This window comes from Austrofundulus limnaeus, unplaced genomic scaffold (assembly GCF_001266775.1).
Source record: "Austrofundulus limnaeus strain Quisiro unplaced genomic scaffold, Austrofundulus_limnaeus-1.0 Scaffold1, whole genome shotgun sequence".
In the NCBI taxonomy this organism is placed as follows: Eukaryota; Metazoa; Chordata; class Actinopteri; order Cyprinodontiformes; family Rivulidae; genus Austrofundulus; species Austrofundulus limnaeus.
This window is the reverse complement of record NW_013952403.1, coordinates 4,279,702-4,298,121: the sequence shown is the minus strand read 5'-3', so window position 1 is coordinate 4,298,121 and position 18,420 is coordinate 4,279,702. Positions and strand designations below refer to the sequence as shown.

Sequence of the window (18,420 nt, the reverse complement as noted above, 5' to 3'; positions counted from 1 at the left end):
CCTACCTACCTACCTACCTACCTACCTACCTACCTACCTACCTACCTACCTACCTACCTACCTACCTACCTACCTACCTACTTAGCTACCTACCTACCTACTTAGCTACCTACCTACCTACCTACCTACCTACCTACCTACCTACCTACCTACCTACCTACCTACCTACCTACGTATTTGAACAGGTTGGACCTTGTTTATGTTTAATCTTTCCATGCTAACCTGTAAATTAAATTTGTTGACAGGTTTAATCTCCAAACTGAACAGTTTTATTGAACTCTGTCATCATTCTGAGCCCTTTCAGGGATGATTTCTGCCTCAGAATCACTTCTCAAAGTTTGACTTTTCTGCAACATGAAACATCTTCATGAGTAAATCTACCAGCCACGTCTGATTTCCACGGTGGAACCGTTCTGTTTATCAGAGCTGCATCGTCAGAGCTTCAGCCTAACGAGGGCTCTGATTCAAGCTGTCATAAATAATTATAATAACAGTTTAATCCTCTTGGTCTAACCCAGCTAACCTCTCTGCACCGTTCATAATCCACTGCAAGCAGAATTCCCTGTACCTGAAGTCACTTTCTCTAACAAACACACTGCCTCAGGTTTTTGTAGGAACATTATTTATTTAAGAATTAGGTTTTTTCGAGTATCGTCTTTATTTTTTCTTTACATGATCTAACTACTTCTGCGTACTCAGTGGTTTTCAACACTGGTCCTCAAGGCACACTGCCCTGCATGTTGTTTCCTTTGGTAACTGATTAGCATGAACTGTAATCATCTGAATCAGGTGTGTCAAAACAGGAAGACCTCTAAAACATGCAGGGCAGTCTGCCTTGAGGTCCAGGGTTGGAAAAACATTGCTTTAAATGTTCATGTATCAAAATATTGAGGAGATGGATTGTGTGGCTTCAGGTTCTTCCAAAAAACCCACACTAAAATCTCTTTAATTCATTTAAAAGCACTGTTCTCTTTCTGCTTCAGCAAACATACGTCTTCTTCTGATACTTTAAGGTTTTATGTTACATTTGGCCTTGAGCTAATCTTTTGCTTCTTTTAGCCAAGCTTTTGCTACTTTTGTCTTTCCTACTAGTTTTGTTACTTCTAGCCTTTTACCAATATTTACTACTTTTAACTAAGCTGTTGGTGTTATTGGCTTTTAGCTAGACTACTTTTAGCTAACTTTGCTAGTTCAACCTGCTAGCTTGACGTTTTTGCTACTTTCAGCCAAGCTATTATTAGTTTTACCTTCCAGCTAGCATTTTGCTGCTTTTTGTTAGCTAACCTTTTGCTACTTTTACTTTCTAGCTAGCGTTTTCTACTTTTAACTAAACTTTTCCTAGTTTTACCTTCTAGCTTTTGGTCCTTTTAGTTAGGTTTCTGTTCAGTTTTAGCTAGTGCTTTGCTCCTTTTGTCTTTACTTAATTTTTTTTAAATTGAACTCTAATTTCAACACTCATTCAGCTCTCATTGTTCACGCTACGTTTTCAGAGAAATAGCGGTTAATGTCTTGTTTCAGTTAGAAAAACAGAGAGTTTTATGTCTAATCATTAAGTAATTAGTTCAAGTTTGAAGTAAACTGGAGAAATTAGTAAGTCCTATTTGTAGCATTTGCTTGCATTTTAACAAGAAACAACAAAAGTGTTTTAAATGTTTTTAACGTTCCCTTCTAATTAGCCTGTTAGTGAATCAACAGTGCCGACAGTGTTCAGGTGAGGTCCGAAGGCCCGCCTCTAAGACCTGTCCATCAGAAGAAGTTTGCTGATCAAACAGTGGCCTGCTTTCCAATTGGCCCCGGAGCTTTAATAGGATCCCAGGGACTCTGTTGGAGGATTACGCTTCCAAACTCACAACTTTGTCCAGTCTCTTTGTCCTCCAACCATGGGTACAGCGGTTTAGGGGGGCGCCGGGCACGCAAGAGACCCAGAGGGGTGCCATCAGAAGACCACATCCAAACAGGAAGACATTTTCAGCAACATCAGTGTGACCGACTGGTTTTAAAGAGATAACCAGTCAAATCTAGGAAAACGATTATCTTTTTTTTTCTTTATATTTCATTAATCATCATTTTTGCTCTCCTTTACATTTCCCATGGTGCTGCTGCACTGATCTGGAATAATAAGAATCATTTTTGGGGAACAATTTCAGAAGCCAAGTGGAAGAATTTGGATTATCCTCTGAAGTCAACTCAAGGTTCTACCTGCTTATCCTCTCCTCCTGGGACAACTTAGATGAGCTTATAACTCCCTGAACAACGAGGCCTGCACCGTTCCAGCTGCGCAGTTCACACGACACTGACGTCACCTGCTTCTGTGAGCTCGCCACATCTGGATTTTTTTTATTCTATTTTTTACAATAATTAACTTGAGCCGAGCTCGTCCATTCTCACTCTTTCCCTGGTCTTTACACTTAGTGGGGCATGGCGCTGCTGAAGATGAAGTTCAACCAGCAGAGGCGGGTGCGTCTGGCCCAGGGCCTTTGGCTGCTGTCCTGGCTGGCAGTGACGTGCGGGGCCTTCATCTTCTGTCTGGGGGTCTACCTCAAGACCGAGCTGCTCCGTAGGGACGAGGTAGAGCCGCAACGTCAACCAGTCCATCAATCCAGGAAATACAAACATCAACAATCTCAAAAAGGAAAAATAACGGTCCATCCATGGTCCATCCAGAGGACCTACTTATTTTTTCTTTTTGATTTTTTTTCTACCTGGATTACTGAGATGCATCAGGACATCAACAATCTCACTCTTATATTAACTGTGCTGATTCACAATTCATAATATTTTCCTGATTTTTATTTATTTATTTATTTATTTATTTATTTATTTATTTATTTATTTATTTATTTAYATCTAACTACTTTTGCTAAATTTGTGTTATTTTAAGCATTCAATTATTAAAACGCTCAGCTCATTCAGGAGGTGGGAGGCCAGGACTAACGGACGTTTTAACTTTTATGTTTTTCAAAATATTTTAATTTATTCACAAACTTTTAACCATATAAGTCGTCAAAATTTAATCAAAAATATTATTCCTTTCTAAATCTGCTTCAAATTATTATTTTGCTGACAGTAATTTCTTCTTTTGCCGCTTTTAGCTTTTAGCTAATGTTTGGCTACTTGCAGCTGTTAGCCTTTTGCTTCTTTTAGATATTAGTCAGTCTTTTGACACTTTTACTCTTTATCTACCTTTAGCTGACCTTCTGCTACTTTTACTTTTTAGCTGGCTTTTTGCTACTTTTAGCTACACTTTAGCGTTTTGCTAAGTCTATTATCTAGCTCCTATTTTGCTTCGTTAGCTTTTAGATAACCTTTTGCTTCTTTTATAGCCAGTCATTTGACACTTTAACCTTCTATCTATACAATTTCTACTTTAGTTGATCATTTGCTACTTTCATCTTTAGCTGGGTTTTTGCTACATTTAGCTTTTAACTAACCTTTAGCTACTTTTAGATAGCATTTGGTACTTTTATTATTTAGCTCCTATTGTGTTGATTTAGCTAGCTTTTTGCTACTTTTGCATTTTAGTTGGAATCATTCTATTTTTTAGCTTTCAACTACCCTTCAGCTACTTTTATGTAGCATTTTGCTCCATTATCCATCTCCTAATCTGCTATTATTACTTCTACCGTTTAGCTAGGTATGCTACTTCTAGCTTTTAACCACCCTTTGGCTGCTTTTAGGAAGGATTTTGCTACTTTTATTATCTATCTACACTTTAGCTGCTTTTAGCTTTTACTTGGTGTCACTTTAGCTTTTAGCCAGTGTTGTACATGTTTAACTACATGGATGCTGTTTTAGCTTTTTCAGCAGTCTTTAGGCTCACAGCTGTTTCTCCAGTCTTTGTTTAAAACTATTTTTAAATTCCTGATCAGACTGTATGGATCTATGACGTTAGCGGCAGGCGAAGGTTGTAGCTTATAGTATTAGCTCGATCGAACCAATCACTGCGCTCAACTGGTCCTTGTTGGATTTAGGCAAGTATAGGTTGAAACCCGTCTGCAGGCCCTGAACACTCACCTTCAGTCGGTCGATTCAAAGAAACATTTTGCTGAAGGGTTTAGAAAAACGTCCTGAGTAGGTGGACGAACACGCCGCTTGTAGCTGGTTTGCTTTTTGTTTCACTCGCTAATCAATAAAACTGATTATTCTAAACAAATTGGCAACAGTTTATGCCCCAACAATCGTCCAGAGGTGAAGAATCACCCCAAGATAAACTGGATGATTGACTTTTACTGCAGCAGAGGTGATGAGTTATTAATCAGAAGGCTTCATGGAGGCAGCAGACAGCATATCAGCGGCTAATTGGATCTTTTGGCCACCGGGATGTTTATCAGAACAGATTAGATTAAGTGAATGCTGTTAAAGTGGCCCAGATAATCTCTGACGTTGCTCTTTGTTTTTGTCGAGGTGATGGAGAACACAGAGATCCACGTGGTGCCCAACATCCTGATCATGGTGGGCCTGGCCTCCATCGGCACCAACTGGATCGCCAGCCGGGTGTGTCAGGACTCCATGGACGCCAGCCGCTTCCCCCGCTGGAAGGTTCTCTTGCTGGCCTGGTTCGTCGTGGCGGCCTTGCTGTGCTGCCTGCTCCTCGCGGTGGTGGTGCTCAGCTACGCCCTGCAGGGACGCCTGGAGGAGTCCCTGAAGGTCAGGGCGCTGAACTCAACAGACGGTGTCCCAACGGTCCAAAGTGTTTGTTAGAACCATCAGAACACTAAAAACTTTCTAAGGGTTAATTTATCAGAGAAACAGACTATTATACCGTACATACAGAACAAAACAAAAAAATAATTATATTTGGAATTGTATCTCAACAGATTCCTAATTCATAATTTGTAAAAAAATTATTCCTGCTAATCAGCCAACAGCGGAACATTTTTTTTAGCTTATTAGCTTTATCACTAACTTTAAAAATGATTAGTGGACCAATTTACTTCTGCTAAATTAGGTTTTGCCAACTTTAACTCCGCTAACAGCTAACTGACAAGCTAACAAAGACGTGACGCAGTCTGAGTGACAGACGTCTTAGCCGTTAGCGATTAGCTGTTAGCGATTAGCTTCTGTTAATTTTTGTTGTTTACCTGTTTAGAGTTAGCTTCCACTAATGTTTTTTCTTACACGTTTAGTGGTGTAGCATTAACGAAGCTATACTTTTAGATAGCAGATTATGAGTTAGCCAAGCTAACTGGTTAGCTGCAAACACCGCTGATGCTCAGAGTATGATCTAAGGCTGGGCTTTCAGCTACAATCATACTAAGTTTTAGATCAACGTCTGTGAAACTGACTGAGAAAGCCATTTCTGTTAATTCCTAAAGGTAATCAGTTGTAGATGTCATTGGTGATGACTTTCTGAGAGTTTCAGCAATCCGTCCATGAGATTATATTTTATTTTGCTGACCGACAAAGAGATTACACGACTGCCTGCCTTTAAATGGCACAACTAAGGAAGTATATCTCAAATACATGTCACTAGTTATAGTAAAGTATGTTTCTACTGGTGTACATTTATTTACCAAGTACACATTTAGTATATTTTTCTTTTTAAACAAGGCACCATAAACTTTAGTTTACCTCTGATAAGTACATAAAAAGTAAACTGAAAGCAGAGTTGTAAAGTAACTAAGTACAAATACTTTGTTACTGTACAGAAGTAGAATTTTTGATTATCTGTACTTTACTTGAGTAACTATTTTTCAGCGTACTGCTACTTTTACTCATTATATTCTCACACAATTATCTGTACTTTCTACTCCTTACATTTTTAAAAAAGGTAAGAAGTAGAAAGTCGTTACTCCTATTTTATCCTGAGTTGTTATTTTAAAAAATACTATCCTGATAAATTGTGTCTTCTGGATAGAGTGAATTTATTTGTGGTTGAATGAGAAGTATAAATATAAACCATTCTGACACCATATTGGCTTAAGCCATCACAGCTGCACGCCGTTAGAAAAAATGTTATTTGGAGAAGTCAGCTCCCAGTAAAGGTCATTTTGGAAAATCTAACCACTCACTTTTACTCAGTACTTTTACTTTTAATACTTAAGTAGATTTTGTGTCAGAAATTTACTTTTGATGCTTAAGTACAAACAATATCAGATACTTTAAGACTTTTGCTCAAGTAATATTCTTAGAGAGGACTTAAACTTTTACCAAAATATTTTTATGATAAGATGCACTTTTACTCAAGTATCACTTCACTTCACACTTTATACAACACTGACAGAGTAAAATTTGTAAAAGACACTCGTGTAAACTGCCTTTTATAAGGTGATCGTATTGAAATTTGACCAAACTCAGCGTTTTTACAAAAAATCAAATAATTATATTGCTTTTCATTTATCCTGCTAGGTGGGTCTCAGAAACGGGATCCGGTTCTACAAGGACACAGACGTCCCGGGCCGCTGTTTTCAAAAAGAAACCATCGATCGCCTGCAGATGGAGTTTCGCTGCTGTGGAAACAACAACTTCAAGGACTGGTTTGAGGTCCAGTGGGTCAGCAACAGATATCTGGATTTCACCTCTCAGGAAGTCAAAGAGTGAGTGAATAAGAGTTAAAAAAATAAATAAATAAGAGAGAGAAAAGAGGTGATTCAGGAAGAGAGGAAAGTGATGAGGGCTGTTTGAGGGGAGGAAGCAGCTGAAGTGTGTTTGAGCAGATTTCAGCTCCTAAAAAGTCAAACAACATGTTAGAGAGACGGAGGCAGTGTGATGTGAGGAGTGGAGGAGGAAGTGCATTAAAAATAGATCTGGCCTTTTACTTTTTCAAACCAACGGATAGAAAGGTCAAAGCCTGAAGAGAAGGGTTGGTCAAAGATGGAGAAAAAAAAAGCAATGAGTAAACGAAAAGGTCGTGGCACGTTTACAGTCGTGTTGACCCAAAGCTCACTTTTCACTAAGACTGGATTGAGACGAACCTGAAGCTTTTAAAGCAACTCGTCGCAAAAAGTATGAAAACAAACACCAACAAAAAGGTCGTCCCTTACTCCAGCAGTTTTACAGATGACCACAAATGCAGGTACGCACTCAACGTAAACAAACAGCCAAACACTTTATCGACCTGTTTTTCAAACTTCTCTCGTTCTCAGTCGTGTCCGGAGCAACGTGGACAACCGCTACCTGCTGGACGGCGTCCCATTCAGCTGCTGTAACCCCGCCTCCCCCCGCCCCTGCCTGCAGTACCACCTGACGGACAGCCGAGCCCACTACAACTACGAGTACCAGTCTGAGGAGCTGAACCTGTACGGCCGCGGCTGCAGGCAGGCGTTGACTGACTACTACATGGGCCTGATGAACTCAACCGGGCCCGGCGTGCTGTCGGTCATCTTGATTCAGGTGGGGCGACTCAGACTGTACCAACCATGACTCATCTAATCTGTCTGAAATTTGGGCAGAACCGTTCTGGCTTCCTGTTAAACCTAGAAATAAAGACTGGTACACGCAGCGCTTAGCAACAAAAACACAAACAAAACAGAAAATGCCGGTTGTCTTCTTGACACCCACTTTTCCATGACGACTGACAACAAAGACAACGTCGCAGACACATCGATTGCTCCCTTTTAATCAAACGCACTTTGTCATCTTTGTGAGAAATCCCAGGAAACCACACATCTGCATCATCCACAGCTGATCACACACAATCAATACTCCTGACTGGGACAGAAACAGCTCTCCTTTTCTGTTTACAATCCCTTTCACATCACCCAAACTGGTTTTGAACTGGTATTAACACATATTTGACAGGAAGAATGAAATAATCACGTCACGACCTTTTTTTTCCCCCTGCAGGTGTTGCTTTGATAATAAACCGAACAGATGTCTAGATTTGAAGATTTAAAGAGGCTTGTTTTGTGTAAAGAGCTGTGTGAAAAAAATCCAGAAGTATTTCAATGAAAGCAATAGTCTGTTTCTTTTTGAATTGGGGTTCAGGGAAAAGTTATGAACAATTCATATCTTACCTGTTGTAGATAACTCTGGACAATGACTTTAAAGTACCTGTGACATGCATATCCTTCAAATGCAAAAAAACTCATAGAAAACATCTTTATACTTAAGAAATTTGACATTATACACATGATTTTACCCATTTCGTCACATACCTGGCCTATTTTCTTTTGGATTTGGCTCAGTCAAAGTGAAACAGGAAGTGACATCAAAGGGGAACTCATTAATAAAATAAACTCTCTGGTTTTTGCTTATTAAAACAGTATCATATAAACTTTAACTCTTCATCATTTGTGTTTGATAGTAACTCAAAAATAATCTAAAGAAGCATCAGATTCTTCTCTACAGTCTGTTATCAGCTGTTTTAACAACGCTCTGTTCACCCCTTTGACATCACTTCCTGTTTCTTCATGTGCAAATATCTCATTAACTGTTCATCTCAAGGGCGTGAAATTTGTTTTGCAATATGTTATCAATGTTATCTTTTCAAAAACGCATTCATGTTTATTACAAAAAATTAATGTCACAGGCACTTTAAGATACCCAAACTCCATTTTAAACAATAATAAAAGTAGTATTTCTTGAAAGTTTTAAACTAAGACTTCATGTGATCTGTTTCTTCTCAAAATATATGTTGGGGTTGACTCTCAGCTACTACCACGCCAAGACGTAGCACAATATCTGTAAATTCAACAGAGTTATAGCTATTTTTGTCTTACCTAACCTCAATTAGCTGAGGCGGCCATCTTAAATCAAATTGACTCCCAAACTTAATCACCTGTATGCAAAAATCTAACGACGACTTCCTGAAAGTTTCATTAAAATCCATCAAGTGGTGTATGAGATTTTTTGCTAACAGACAAACAGGGTTGACCCCCAACAGTGAACGCTGAAGTTTTAAGCAGCGATTTCATGAAGTTATTAGCATTTACATTATTTGTTATAAATGAGTCTCGGCCATACTCACACCAAATTTAGGCTCAATTTCTGTAAAACTGATTGAATTAGCGCACATTTTGTGTTTTTTATAAAGAGCTGGCTGTGGCGGCCATCTTAAATCAACATATCTCCAAAATTTAATCAGTTCTAAAAGTGCATCCAGTGATTATTTCCTGTAAGTTTTATTAATATTCCTCTAGTGGTTCATGACAAATTTTGTTAACAGACAGAGTTTACTCCTGATAGGTATTGGCTTAATTTTAAACAAAGGTATTGTACCAATCTGTTGGAGCTCCAAATATGTGTTGAGGATTACTCTCAGCTACCACCAGACCAGTTTTTAGGTCAAAACTCGTAAAGTTGGCTGAGTTATAAACATTTATCTGCTTTTTAAGATTGACTGTTTGAGTTGGAGACCCTCTTGCTTTTTACTGTATATAAACAGACATTTGATGAATAATTTAGAGGTAAATACTTTCTGCCAACTCTGTTTTTTTATTGTTGTTTTCCCTTTTTTTGGGGTTCCCAGATGTCGGTGCTGCTGAGCATGCGGTACCTGCAGACGGCTGTGGAGGGAGCCATGGCTCTGGAGAACCCAGAGGAGGAAAGCGAGGGCTACCTGCTGGAGAAGGGAGTGAAGGAAACCTACCAGGATGTCCGAGCCAAGGTTCTCAACTTGGTCAAGTTCGTGCAGGTTGATCCCGCCGACGAAGGGGCCTCGGGGGCCGCAGAGGGGGAGAAAACCGCTGACGCCAACACGGAGAAGGCCGCCACCTCGCCTCCAGCCAGCTAGAAGAGAAGAGAGGAAAAAAAATACAAAATGTGATGAGGAGGAAAGGATGCAGGGGGTTCTGTGTGTCTGATACTTCTGTTTATTTTTGGTTGTGTGACTCGGGGCGGTCGCAGGTACACAGTAGGCTTTATTCACGATGAAGCAGCTGCTGTCCCCCCACCTCTGAACATGACCACAAACAGAGCAACGTGAAAAATAAAAATATTTGAACATCTCCTCTGCGCAGGACTCCATCTGAATCTGCTTAGGAGGTGTGTAGTTTCCTGTTTGTCTAGAAGAGCACATCCAGTTTAAACACACAAAAACAAGTTCTGGCTCCAGTTATATTCAACGTGATTCTAATGTTGATCCCATGAGCACCGAGTTATTCACCTGTCAGCTGTAGAGTTTCTGCTAAACTGCTATGAAATGCTTAGGAACCTGATTTAAATGGTATGTGAATTATTTTATTAAAGGTAGAAGTTTTTAACTGCTTTGTAGTGTCGGCTTCTTTTTGTAATTATAACGTGAGGTAAAGTGACAGTGGGTTATCTGGGGAGGGTTGGATTAAACGTGTGTGTGTGTGTGTGTGTGTGTGTTATGCCCTATATGAAGCCGTCATCGCATTTATTCTGGCAGCTCAGAAACAATCTGATAATCCAGTCGTTAATCCCAGAACTGCTGCACAAGCGATACTGGCACGCAGACACATTCCGTTCACACCGCAGCGTTTAGCAATTGTTTAATAGAAGGAGAATCTCTTTTTTTAATTTAAAAATGCTTTTTATTTGGAAAAAAAATAGACATCACAGGGATTTTTCCTAGTTTATCCAATGTGTGCACGTTGTTCTGAAATAAAATTTCTATCACACAATTATTTCAGTGAATGACTTGTTTGATTCCTGACCAAAAAAAAAAAAAAGTGAAACACAAATGGAAGAAAGGGCTGATAAAATATCCCTTTAAAGCAGAGAAGTGGACACAAATATAGCATAAAGCCAGTTCAGATACTTAAATACTACAAAATAAACATTTTAAATCATGAATATAAATCTAACTTGACAAGATGTGGTGTGATTACCAAACAAAGGATCAGGTGTGCAGGAGAAGCCGATGAAACAAACAAAGAATCAGTGGAGGGCACAGCTAACAAAAAGTTAGCTTTGCTAACTCATAATCTGCTAACAATATAGCTTCACTAATGCTAAACTACTAAACATGTAAAAAAATGTGGGAGCTAACACTAACAAATAAACGCTAACTGCTAAAAGATGTCAGTCTGTGTCACCTTCGAGCTAAAAGACTAGTGGAACAAAAAAAAAAAAAAAGACAGACAGACAGGACTCCATGCAACCTTCAGGTGAAAATGAAGACCCCAAACCCAGACCCAAACCAGTGGTTATTCCGTATGTTGCGGGTGTTTCAGAGAAACTGAGACGTTTATTTTCTAAACATGATGTCCCAGTGGCTTTCAAACCCCAAAACACATTACGGCAAAGGCTGGTTCACCCCAAAGATCCGGTGCCCCGGCACAAACAGAGCAATGTTGTATATGCTGTTAAGTGCCAGGAGGACTGCGACCAGTTATACATCGGGGAAACAAAGCAGCCACTGTTCAAAAGAATGTCCCARCACAGACGAGCTACATCTAATGGCCAGAACTCTGCAGTTTTCACTCATTTACAGGCCAGCGGTCACTCTTTCAGAGATGAGGATGTTCTCATTCTTGATAGAGATGAACGTTGGTTTGAGAGAGGAGTAAAAGAAGCCATTTTTGTGAAGAAAGACCGTCCATCATTAAACAGAGGTGGAGGCCTCCGTTTTCAGTTGTCCCCCTCCTACAGCGCTGCTATTGCCAGTATCACTCCACCCCCTGTTAACAATAAGTGTTAATTAGGTGTCAACGATAGCCATGTGATGTGAGTATCAGTCACATGGAGGCAGGGCTTAAAAGCCTGAATTTTGCCTGAAACTCTCAGACTGAAGAAGTCTCTTGGAGGAGAGACGAAACGTTTCATTAGAGAAGAACCCGTCCAGAAGACCTATACACTTTATTTCTTTTTGATTTTTTACCTGGATTACTGAGATGCATCAGGACACTACTGGAACTAAAACACAAACCTGTTGATGTTAGCTGTTAGCTAAGATGAAACAAAAACACTAATGGTGTGGGCACAGCTAACAAAAATGTTAACTCATAATCCACTATCAAAAATACAACTTTGTTAACGATAAACTGCTAAACATGTATTGTAAATAGTGAGAGCTAATGCTAAACGAGTAAAAATTACCAGAAGCCAAATGCTAAATGCTAAAACAACTCACTCTGCGTTTGCCTCCTTCCAGCTGGTGGGACTGACATTTGATGATAGTTTGTTAACTGTTAGTGGACTTAAAAGTTGTTAATTTAGCTAATCGTCCACTAACGGTTTTCAAAGTTAGTATAACTCTAATCTCTAAACGAAAAATTAGTTCCGCTATTAGCTGATTAGCAGAACCAGTGGAAAACACAAACCAATGATGACAAAACCAGGATTGTTGCTGCTTTTCATGACAAATTTTTAGACAAGTGTGCAACAGCAACAACTCTTCTATCACCACACCTTTTTCTGCTTCACTAGCCATCTTTGTTTTGTTTTTCAGGTAATGGTTTCAGTGTGGAGTCTACAGGTCATAATCAGTCTTTACTTTATTTACAGCTTTTCATTTGTCTCTGAAATCAAACTTACTGCAAGTTGTAAATGAAAAGCCTCTTGTTGGCCTTACACAAACCTTGTGAAAAAAATTATCTCTGTCCTCAAATGCTCATCTGTATTCGGGTCGCAGAGGCAACAAGTTATAAAACTAACATTTTTTTGTAATCATATCAAAAGTTATACTTTTGATGGTTATAGGAGTGAGGCGTTAAATAAAAGTCAGCCTCAAAACTAGGAATAGTTAAACAAAGTCGATTAGGTCAGGGTGTATATTGTGCTTAAAATAACAGTGTTTATTAGCTGAGGGGGGTTAACACTAACTCAGTGGATCAAGTGATTCAATCACGGAAACAATGATGTATTTTCTCAATTTGAATTTGCTCACCATGACATAAACACGCAATTCTCCCTCCGACCACCAGAGGGTGCTGTTGTAAAGCTTATATATATATATATATATATATATATATATATATATATTCACAGAAAGTACCTCATTTGAACTTTTGTTGCGATAAATAAAGCATTGTGACAACGTTTTCAGAGTTACCAGCTCAACGTGTAACAACAAACAATGAAAAATAAACATATCAATGCGAGATTTCAACACCGCAAGTTTATTTTATGCGCAGGTGATGATTACCAGCATCCAAAATTAAAAATTATCACAACAAAACCCGCCTTTTCTCCTGAATGTTTTGGTTTAGAAACCTCACAGCTTGTGAGACGACGTATATGTGGGTGTGGGATGTGTGTGCTTTAAAGAGACGGTTTTTTTCTGAGAAATTCCGGTGTGGTTTTGCAATGAAACCAACTGACACCCAGTCATAGAGGAAGAGGCAGAGAGGTGGAGGAAGGAGGGGAGGAGGGCCGCAGATCTGTCAAAAAAAAAAAAAGTCTGCTTCAGTTCAGTCGAGATGGATCCCAGCAGCCCTCTGGACTCATAACAAAACAAAGAACTGCTGATGATTTTGTAATTAGTTGTCCTTTCCCCCCACCTCTCCCCTCACCAGTGATCCACGGCCTCCTCGCAGCCCAGCCATGGCCTCTGACACTGAGGAGATGATAGAGGAGTTCATGGGGAGTGCGCTGGCTCAATGGGTATGTCGTTTATTATTTGTCACCTTGAGATTAGAGGAAAGCTTTTATTCTTGTCGGAAGCAGAGCTGAACGGAAAACATGACAAACTGTAAATACCACCCTTGGTTTGTGTTTGTGTCACCACAGTGGTTAACATTTCATTTCAGAAATAGCTCTAATGAACAAAAAAGCTGTTTGCTTCCTAATTAAACAGAAAAGTTAGACGACATTCTAGTAAAAGCTTCTTGTTTTTGTGCATTAAAAACACCCAACACTATACTTCTCCTTTTGTCAGCTTCCTTTGACTCTTAATGGCCAGGCTTTTTTTTATTATTATTCTGTCGACACTTCCGTGTCCTTGAGCTGCTTTTTATTTAAATTAAAATAAAGCAAACTTATCTCCAGTGGTTTTAAGAGAGTGTTGTCTTTATGGGGTCTCTGGAGGATTTGTTCCACATGTGAAGCCTTTTTATGGGGATGGGCTCTTGGGGTTGATCCTCAGTCATCCAGAACATCTGGATCCTTCAGCATCCTTCTTTTTTTAAATGTCGGATTGAAAGCTGAACATCTTTGAGGGTTAAAGGACAGAATGTCACCCACTGCCTTTTTATACCAGAGTTCTAGTCTGAGATCCTCTTTTAATGAGAATTACAGCTGTTTTGTTCTGTCTACCTGTTGTAGTTCAGAGTGTGTAGTGACCACTGGTGGGCACAGTTCCCCTAAAGCACTAATAGGGGAACTAATTTCCTGATTAGTGCTTTAGAGCTTTTGCTGTTTTTAAAATTTATTAGTGGATTAGCACTTGCTAAATTTAGAAGCACTAACTGAGGTCTATGAACGTTATTGATAAACATTAACGTTAACAGCTGAGGCTGAAAGCTGTCGCACATTTTGTTCAGATGTGTGTCACTGATCCACCAGGTGTCGATATATTGATAATATATGAACCCAAATACAGCTGTATGTCAACGATAAGTCTGAAGAGAGCAACTTGTCTGTTGAAGAATGTTCATGGGTTGACTGGCTTATTTTAGTGCTTTAGAATTAGCTTTCACTAAAACTTTCAGTGCTTTAGTGCTTTAGAATTAGGGGACCTAAATATTTGAGTTAGTGTTTTAGGGCAAGTGGAACTAATTTTTAGATTAGTGCTGCCCACCACTGGTAGTGACTGATTCTTAGTTACCACACTTAATTTAAGCCTAATATCTGTAAAACTGACAGATTTATAGCCTTTTTTGTGTTTGTTGAGGCGATCAGCTGTAGTGGCCATCTTGATTCAGGTCAACCGTTTAAGTTAATCAGTTGTAGACATGCATGAAATTGTGTAACAAAAGTTTCATTAAAATCCATCCAGTGGTTCATGAGATATTTTGCTAACAGACCCTGAAAGGTAAAGAAAGGTGACTATGACGGGTCTGAATAAACCTACAAGGGTTGATAAAGTCTTGACCTCAATGTTTGCTTGAGATCAGTTGGCTGTGGCGGCCATCTTGAACTGGTAATCATGTACCCAGTGGTGGGCACAGCTAACCAACCATTAGCAACCCGTTATTTAAAACAATTAGCTTGGCAAATGCTTAAAAATAACTGTTAGCTCAATGTCTATCATTTAAACATAGATATTAAACAAAAACGTCAGAATATTAGCTAAAAGCTCGTTTAAAAACATTTCAATGTCCACCAAACGGAAAATGCTAAAGATGCTACACTCACGTGTAGTGCTGCATGTGTGAGGAGATAGTTGTTTTTGTTAGTGGACTTAAAGAGCCTGTGACGTGCAAATCCTTCAAATACAAAAAGTCGAAGAAATCATTATATTTAAGAAACTTTGCACAATACACATGATTTACCCATTTTGTCACATAAACAGCATATTTTCTTTTGGATTTAGATCAGCCAAAATGAAACAGGAAGTGACATCTAAGGGAAAATCTTTAAGAAAGAAAACCCTCTCACTCTGAACTTTGTTTATTGAAACATTGTTTGAACTTCGACTCTTCTTCATCTCTCTGATAGTGACTCAAAATGATCTAAAGAAACATCTTGGTGTTGTCAGACATTTTATCAGTGCTCTTACATGCAGACATTCCTCTTTGACATCACTTCCTGTTGCTTTACATGCAAATGTCTCAACAGCTGTTCATCTCAGCGGCGTGACATTTGTTTTGCTTTATGTTGTCAGTGTTGTCTTTCCAAAAAATGAATTCAAATTTATGACAAAAAAAGTTGATGTCACAGGCACTTTAAAGTTAGCACATCTAAATTTAGTGGAAAATAATTGGTCCGCTAAAGGTTTCCAAAGTTAGCAAAACGTTAAACTGCTAAATCGGCCTCGGGGCAACCGTGACAGAGTGGTCAGCGGAGACTCCTTGGAACCGGAAGGTCGCCGGCTCAATCCCCAGTCCAGCAGTTTCAGTTGTTGTGTACTTGGGCAAGACATTTCACCCACCTTCTATGGTGGTCAGAGGGGCTGGTGGCGCAGTATGGCAGCCCTGCCTCCGTCAGCCTGCCCCAGGGTAGCTGTGGCTACAATGTAGCTTACTATCATAAGTGTGTGTGTGTGAATGAATGATCCATGAAAATTGTAAAGCATCTTTGAGGGTCTCGAAAAGCACTATATAAGACTAATGGATTATTATTATTATTATTACTATTATTATTAAATGAAAAGCTAGTGCCGCTATTAGCAACTGTGCCCACCACTGCCAATAGCTAAGGGCTAAGAGTTCAAACTGTACAATCAGTTCATATGATGGCTCTCAGCTACAGCTTAATTCAGCTCAACAACTGTAAAGTAGTCCTTTTTTTGTGTTTTTCTGAGGTGTTGTGGATCACTCTAAGCTACTACCTCACCATGTTTTTGTTAGCAGAGGTTTGTGATGGCCATCATGAACATCTAGTGATTCATTGCATACATACAGACAAAAACATTATCACTGGTTTGCCTTTGGTGACAGGCATCAATCAAGAAGAACTCTGTTTTCTCTTGATTTACATCAACCTGTTAGTTTAGCCTCTGAGGTTTATTTGTAGCTAAATGGCCTTTATCAGGTCATGTATTCATTGAGTTTCTGTTTCTCTGTTTTTGGATATCTGCTGTAACCTCTCAGTCACAGGAAGTGTCTCTTCCTCACCTCATCAGCTGACTCAGGTTAGGTTTGTGCAGTTTTTAGCAAGTGCAGATGGCAGAAAACCCTCAGTATATTCCAGTTTGCCTTGGCTCCACGTGTCTTAGCAGAAAGAGAGGGACCTTGGCTCCGGCCCTGGTTGGCTGCCTGTCACTGTGAAGTGCTTCCCAGCGTGAAAGCACAGATCCCACCTGTTCAGACAGGTGCGCCTACTCGAGTGGCTTCCTGTGTAAAAATACTTGGACCCTAGCATCTCCTTCCCTCCGTTGCCTATTTTCTGCTCCCGTTTCCACTCTTCTGGTCTTTATCCACCTCTAAGTTCAAACACAAAACAATCTCCCGCTTCCTCCCTGGTGTCTTGCAGGTTGTGCTGTTCGAGAACACGGTGGAGACGGAGAGCAGCGTCCAGCTCTACAGCCAGTACATGGAGGTGAACTCGGTTTTCAAGAGCGCTCGAGAGCGATACGCGAGGCTGACCGACGGGGTTTTCCTCAACGAGGTCATGAGGATCATGTAAGATTAACGAAGAATTTGTTTCCTCGTTGAGCTGCACAATCAAGCGCTGCGGTAAAAGTAACCAGAAAGATAAAAAGTGATTAATTTATTTTATAAAGCAATGCAAAAAAGGGCAAACATGGCACATAAAGTCATTAATAAGTTACAAAGCACAAAAGCATAAGGTTACCCAACCCTATTTTTTGGATCTAAATTATGATGCAAATGAAACACAAGTCATGTTTTGTTTATTTGAAACAATAATTTAATTAGAAAACTATAAAGATCTTTATCCTAACCTATGCTCCTAATATTTAAACTCATATGAAGGTAATAGCTCAGAAGTGGGGTCCTGTGGAAAGGTTACAAACAGCTGATATCTTGCCTGTTGTAGATGGGACTAACAACTAGTCCTACAGGACTAACAAAGTCGTTTGCTGCCATCCTAAAAGAACAATGTCAAACATTTCATAACAGGTCAAGCTAATGTTAGTTAAATAATCTTTACACCAGTTATTCTATCAGAAATGTGATTATATTTCTGTTAAAAGCACTCCAAGGCTGCCCTAGAGTGCAACGTCTATCTTCTGCTGCTGCTTGCATTACTATATTCACATAAATTTATGTAAACATACTGTGTATGTAATGCAAAATTAACAATGGTATAAAGAACAGTGGATGGTTAAATTAAATAAAAAAATATTGGAGCATTTTTAGGACTAGCTTCTAGCTCGTCTGGCCTGAATTAAATTCTTTTATTACAAACTGAGGGTTATCTGTAACAGGTAAGATACTTATTGCCTCATTATTAGACACAGTATTACAGGCTGATAGATTAACCAGCAAAAAGCACCACTGAGTGAGGTCCTCAGTGGATTATTTCTTTTTTTAAAATCAATTTATTTTCAAAAAATCTATTTATCTCTTTTACCTCTCTGTGTTTTGTATTACAAGATTATTCAGTATTCTTTGCTTATTTGCAAATGAAAGCAGCAGCTTGTTGTGTAGCCTGAAGCTTTTCTGGCAGGAGTTTAATAACATTTCTGCTGGAATAACCATGTAATGTAAAAGTGAGGGAGGTGTAAAGGTTAATAAAACAACATTAACTTGACCTGCTGTGAAATGTTTGAGGCTGCAGTTCTTGAGAGGCAGAAATCCACTTTGGTTTGGGCTCCACTCGGACCAGTGGAGTGGTGGGCACAGTTCTGCTAATCTGCTAACAGCTAACAGCAAAGGTAACAGTTAGCAAAACAATTAGCTTATACTACATTTAGTTCTGCTTTATTTTAGCCAAGATTCTGATGTTTCTATGGATTGAGTTGTTATCAGTTATTATTAGCTTCAGCTTTTTTTTTTTTTTTTTTTTTTT

General features: G+C 39.2%; 2 protein-coding genes across 2 annotated transcripts in view; both read left to right on the top strand.

Annotated features, from left to right (window-relative positions):
* Window positions 1–1,851: 1,851 nt before the first annotated feature.
* rom1b (retinal outer segment membrane protein 1b) lies at window positions 1,852–10,146 on the top strand. The gene is made up of 6 exons (XM_014006086.1): window positions 1,852–2,311; window positions 2,413–2,568; window positions 4,405–4,647; window positions 6,349–6,536; window positions 7,086–7,332; window positions 9,410–10,146. Exons 2-6 carry the CDS (start codon window positions 2,419–2,421, stop codon window positions 9,671–9,673), a joined length of 1,092 nt encoding a protein of 363 aa, XP_013861540.1. The 5' UTR covers window positions 1,852–2,311; window positions 2,413–2,418; the 3' UTR covers window positions 9,674–10,146.
* Window positions 10,147–13,134: 2,988 nt separating this feature from the next.
* ccdc88b (coiled-coil domain containing 88B) overlaps window positions 13,135–18,420 on the top strand; it is a 78,871-nt gene continuing 73,585 nt past the window's right edge. Inside the window, exons 1-2 of the mRNA XM_014003133.1 lie at window positions 13,135–13,449; window positions 16,921–17,069. Coding sequence (XP_013858587.1) covers window positions 13,390–13,449; window positions 16,921–17,069 — 209 coding nt within the window. The 5' untranslated portion in view covers window positions 13,135–13,389. The remainder of the gene's footprint in view (window positions 13,450–16,920; window positions 17,070–18,420) is intronic.

Coding starts and splice junctions, on each gene's coding strand:
- rom1b (XM_014006086.1), top strand. CDS start 2,419: ATGGCGCTGCTGAAGATGAAGTTCAACCAGCAGAGGCGGGTGCGTCTG. Junction 2,569..4,404: donor AGCTGCTCCGTAGGGACGAG/GTAGAGCCGCAA, acceptor GTTTTTGTCGAG/GTGATGGAGAACACAGAGAT. Junction 6,537..7,085: donor ACCTCTCAGGAAGTCAAAGA/GTGAGTGAATAA, acceptor TCTCGTTCTCAG/TCGTGTCCGGAGCAACGTGG.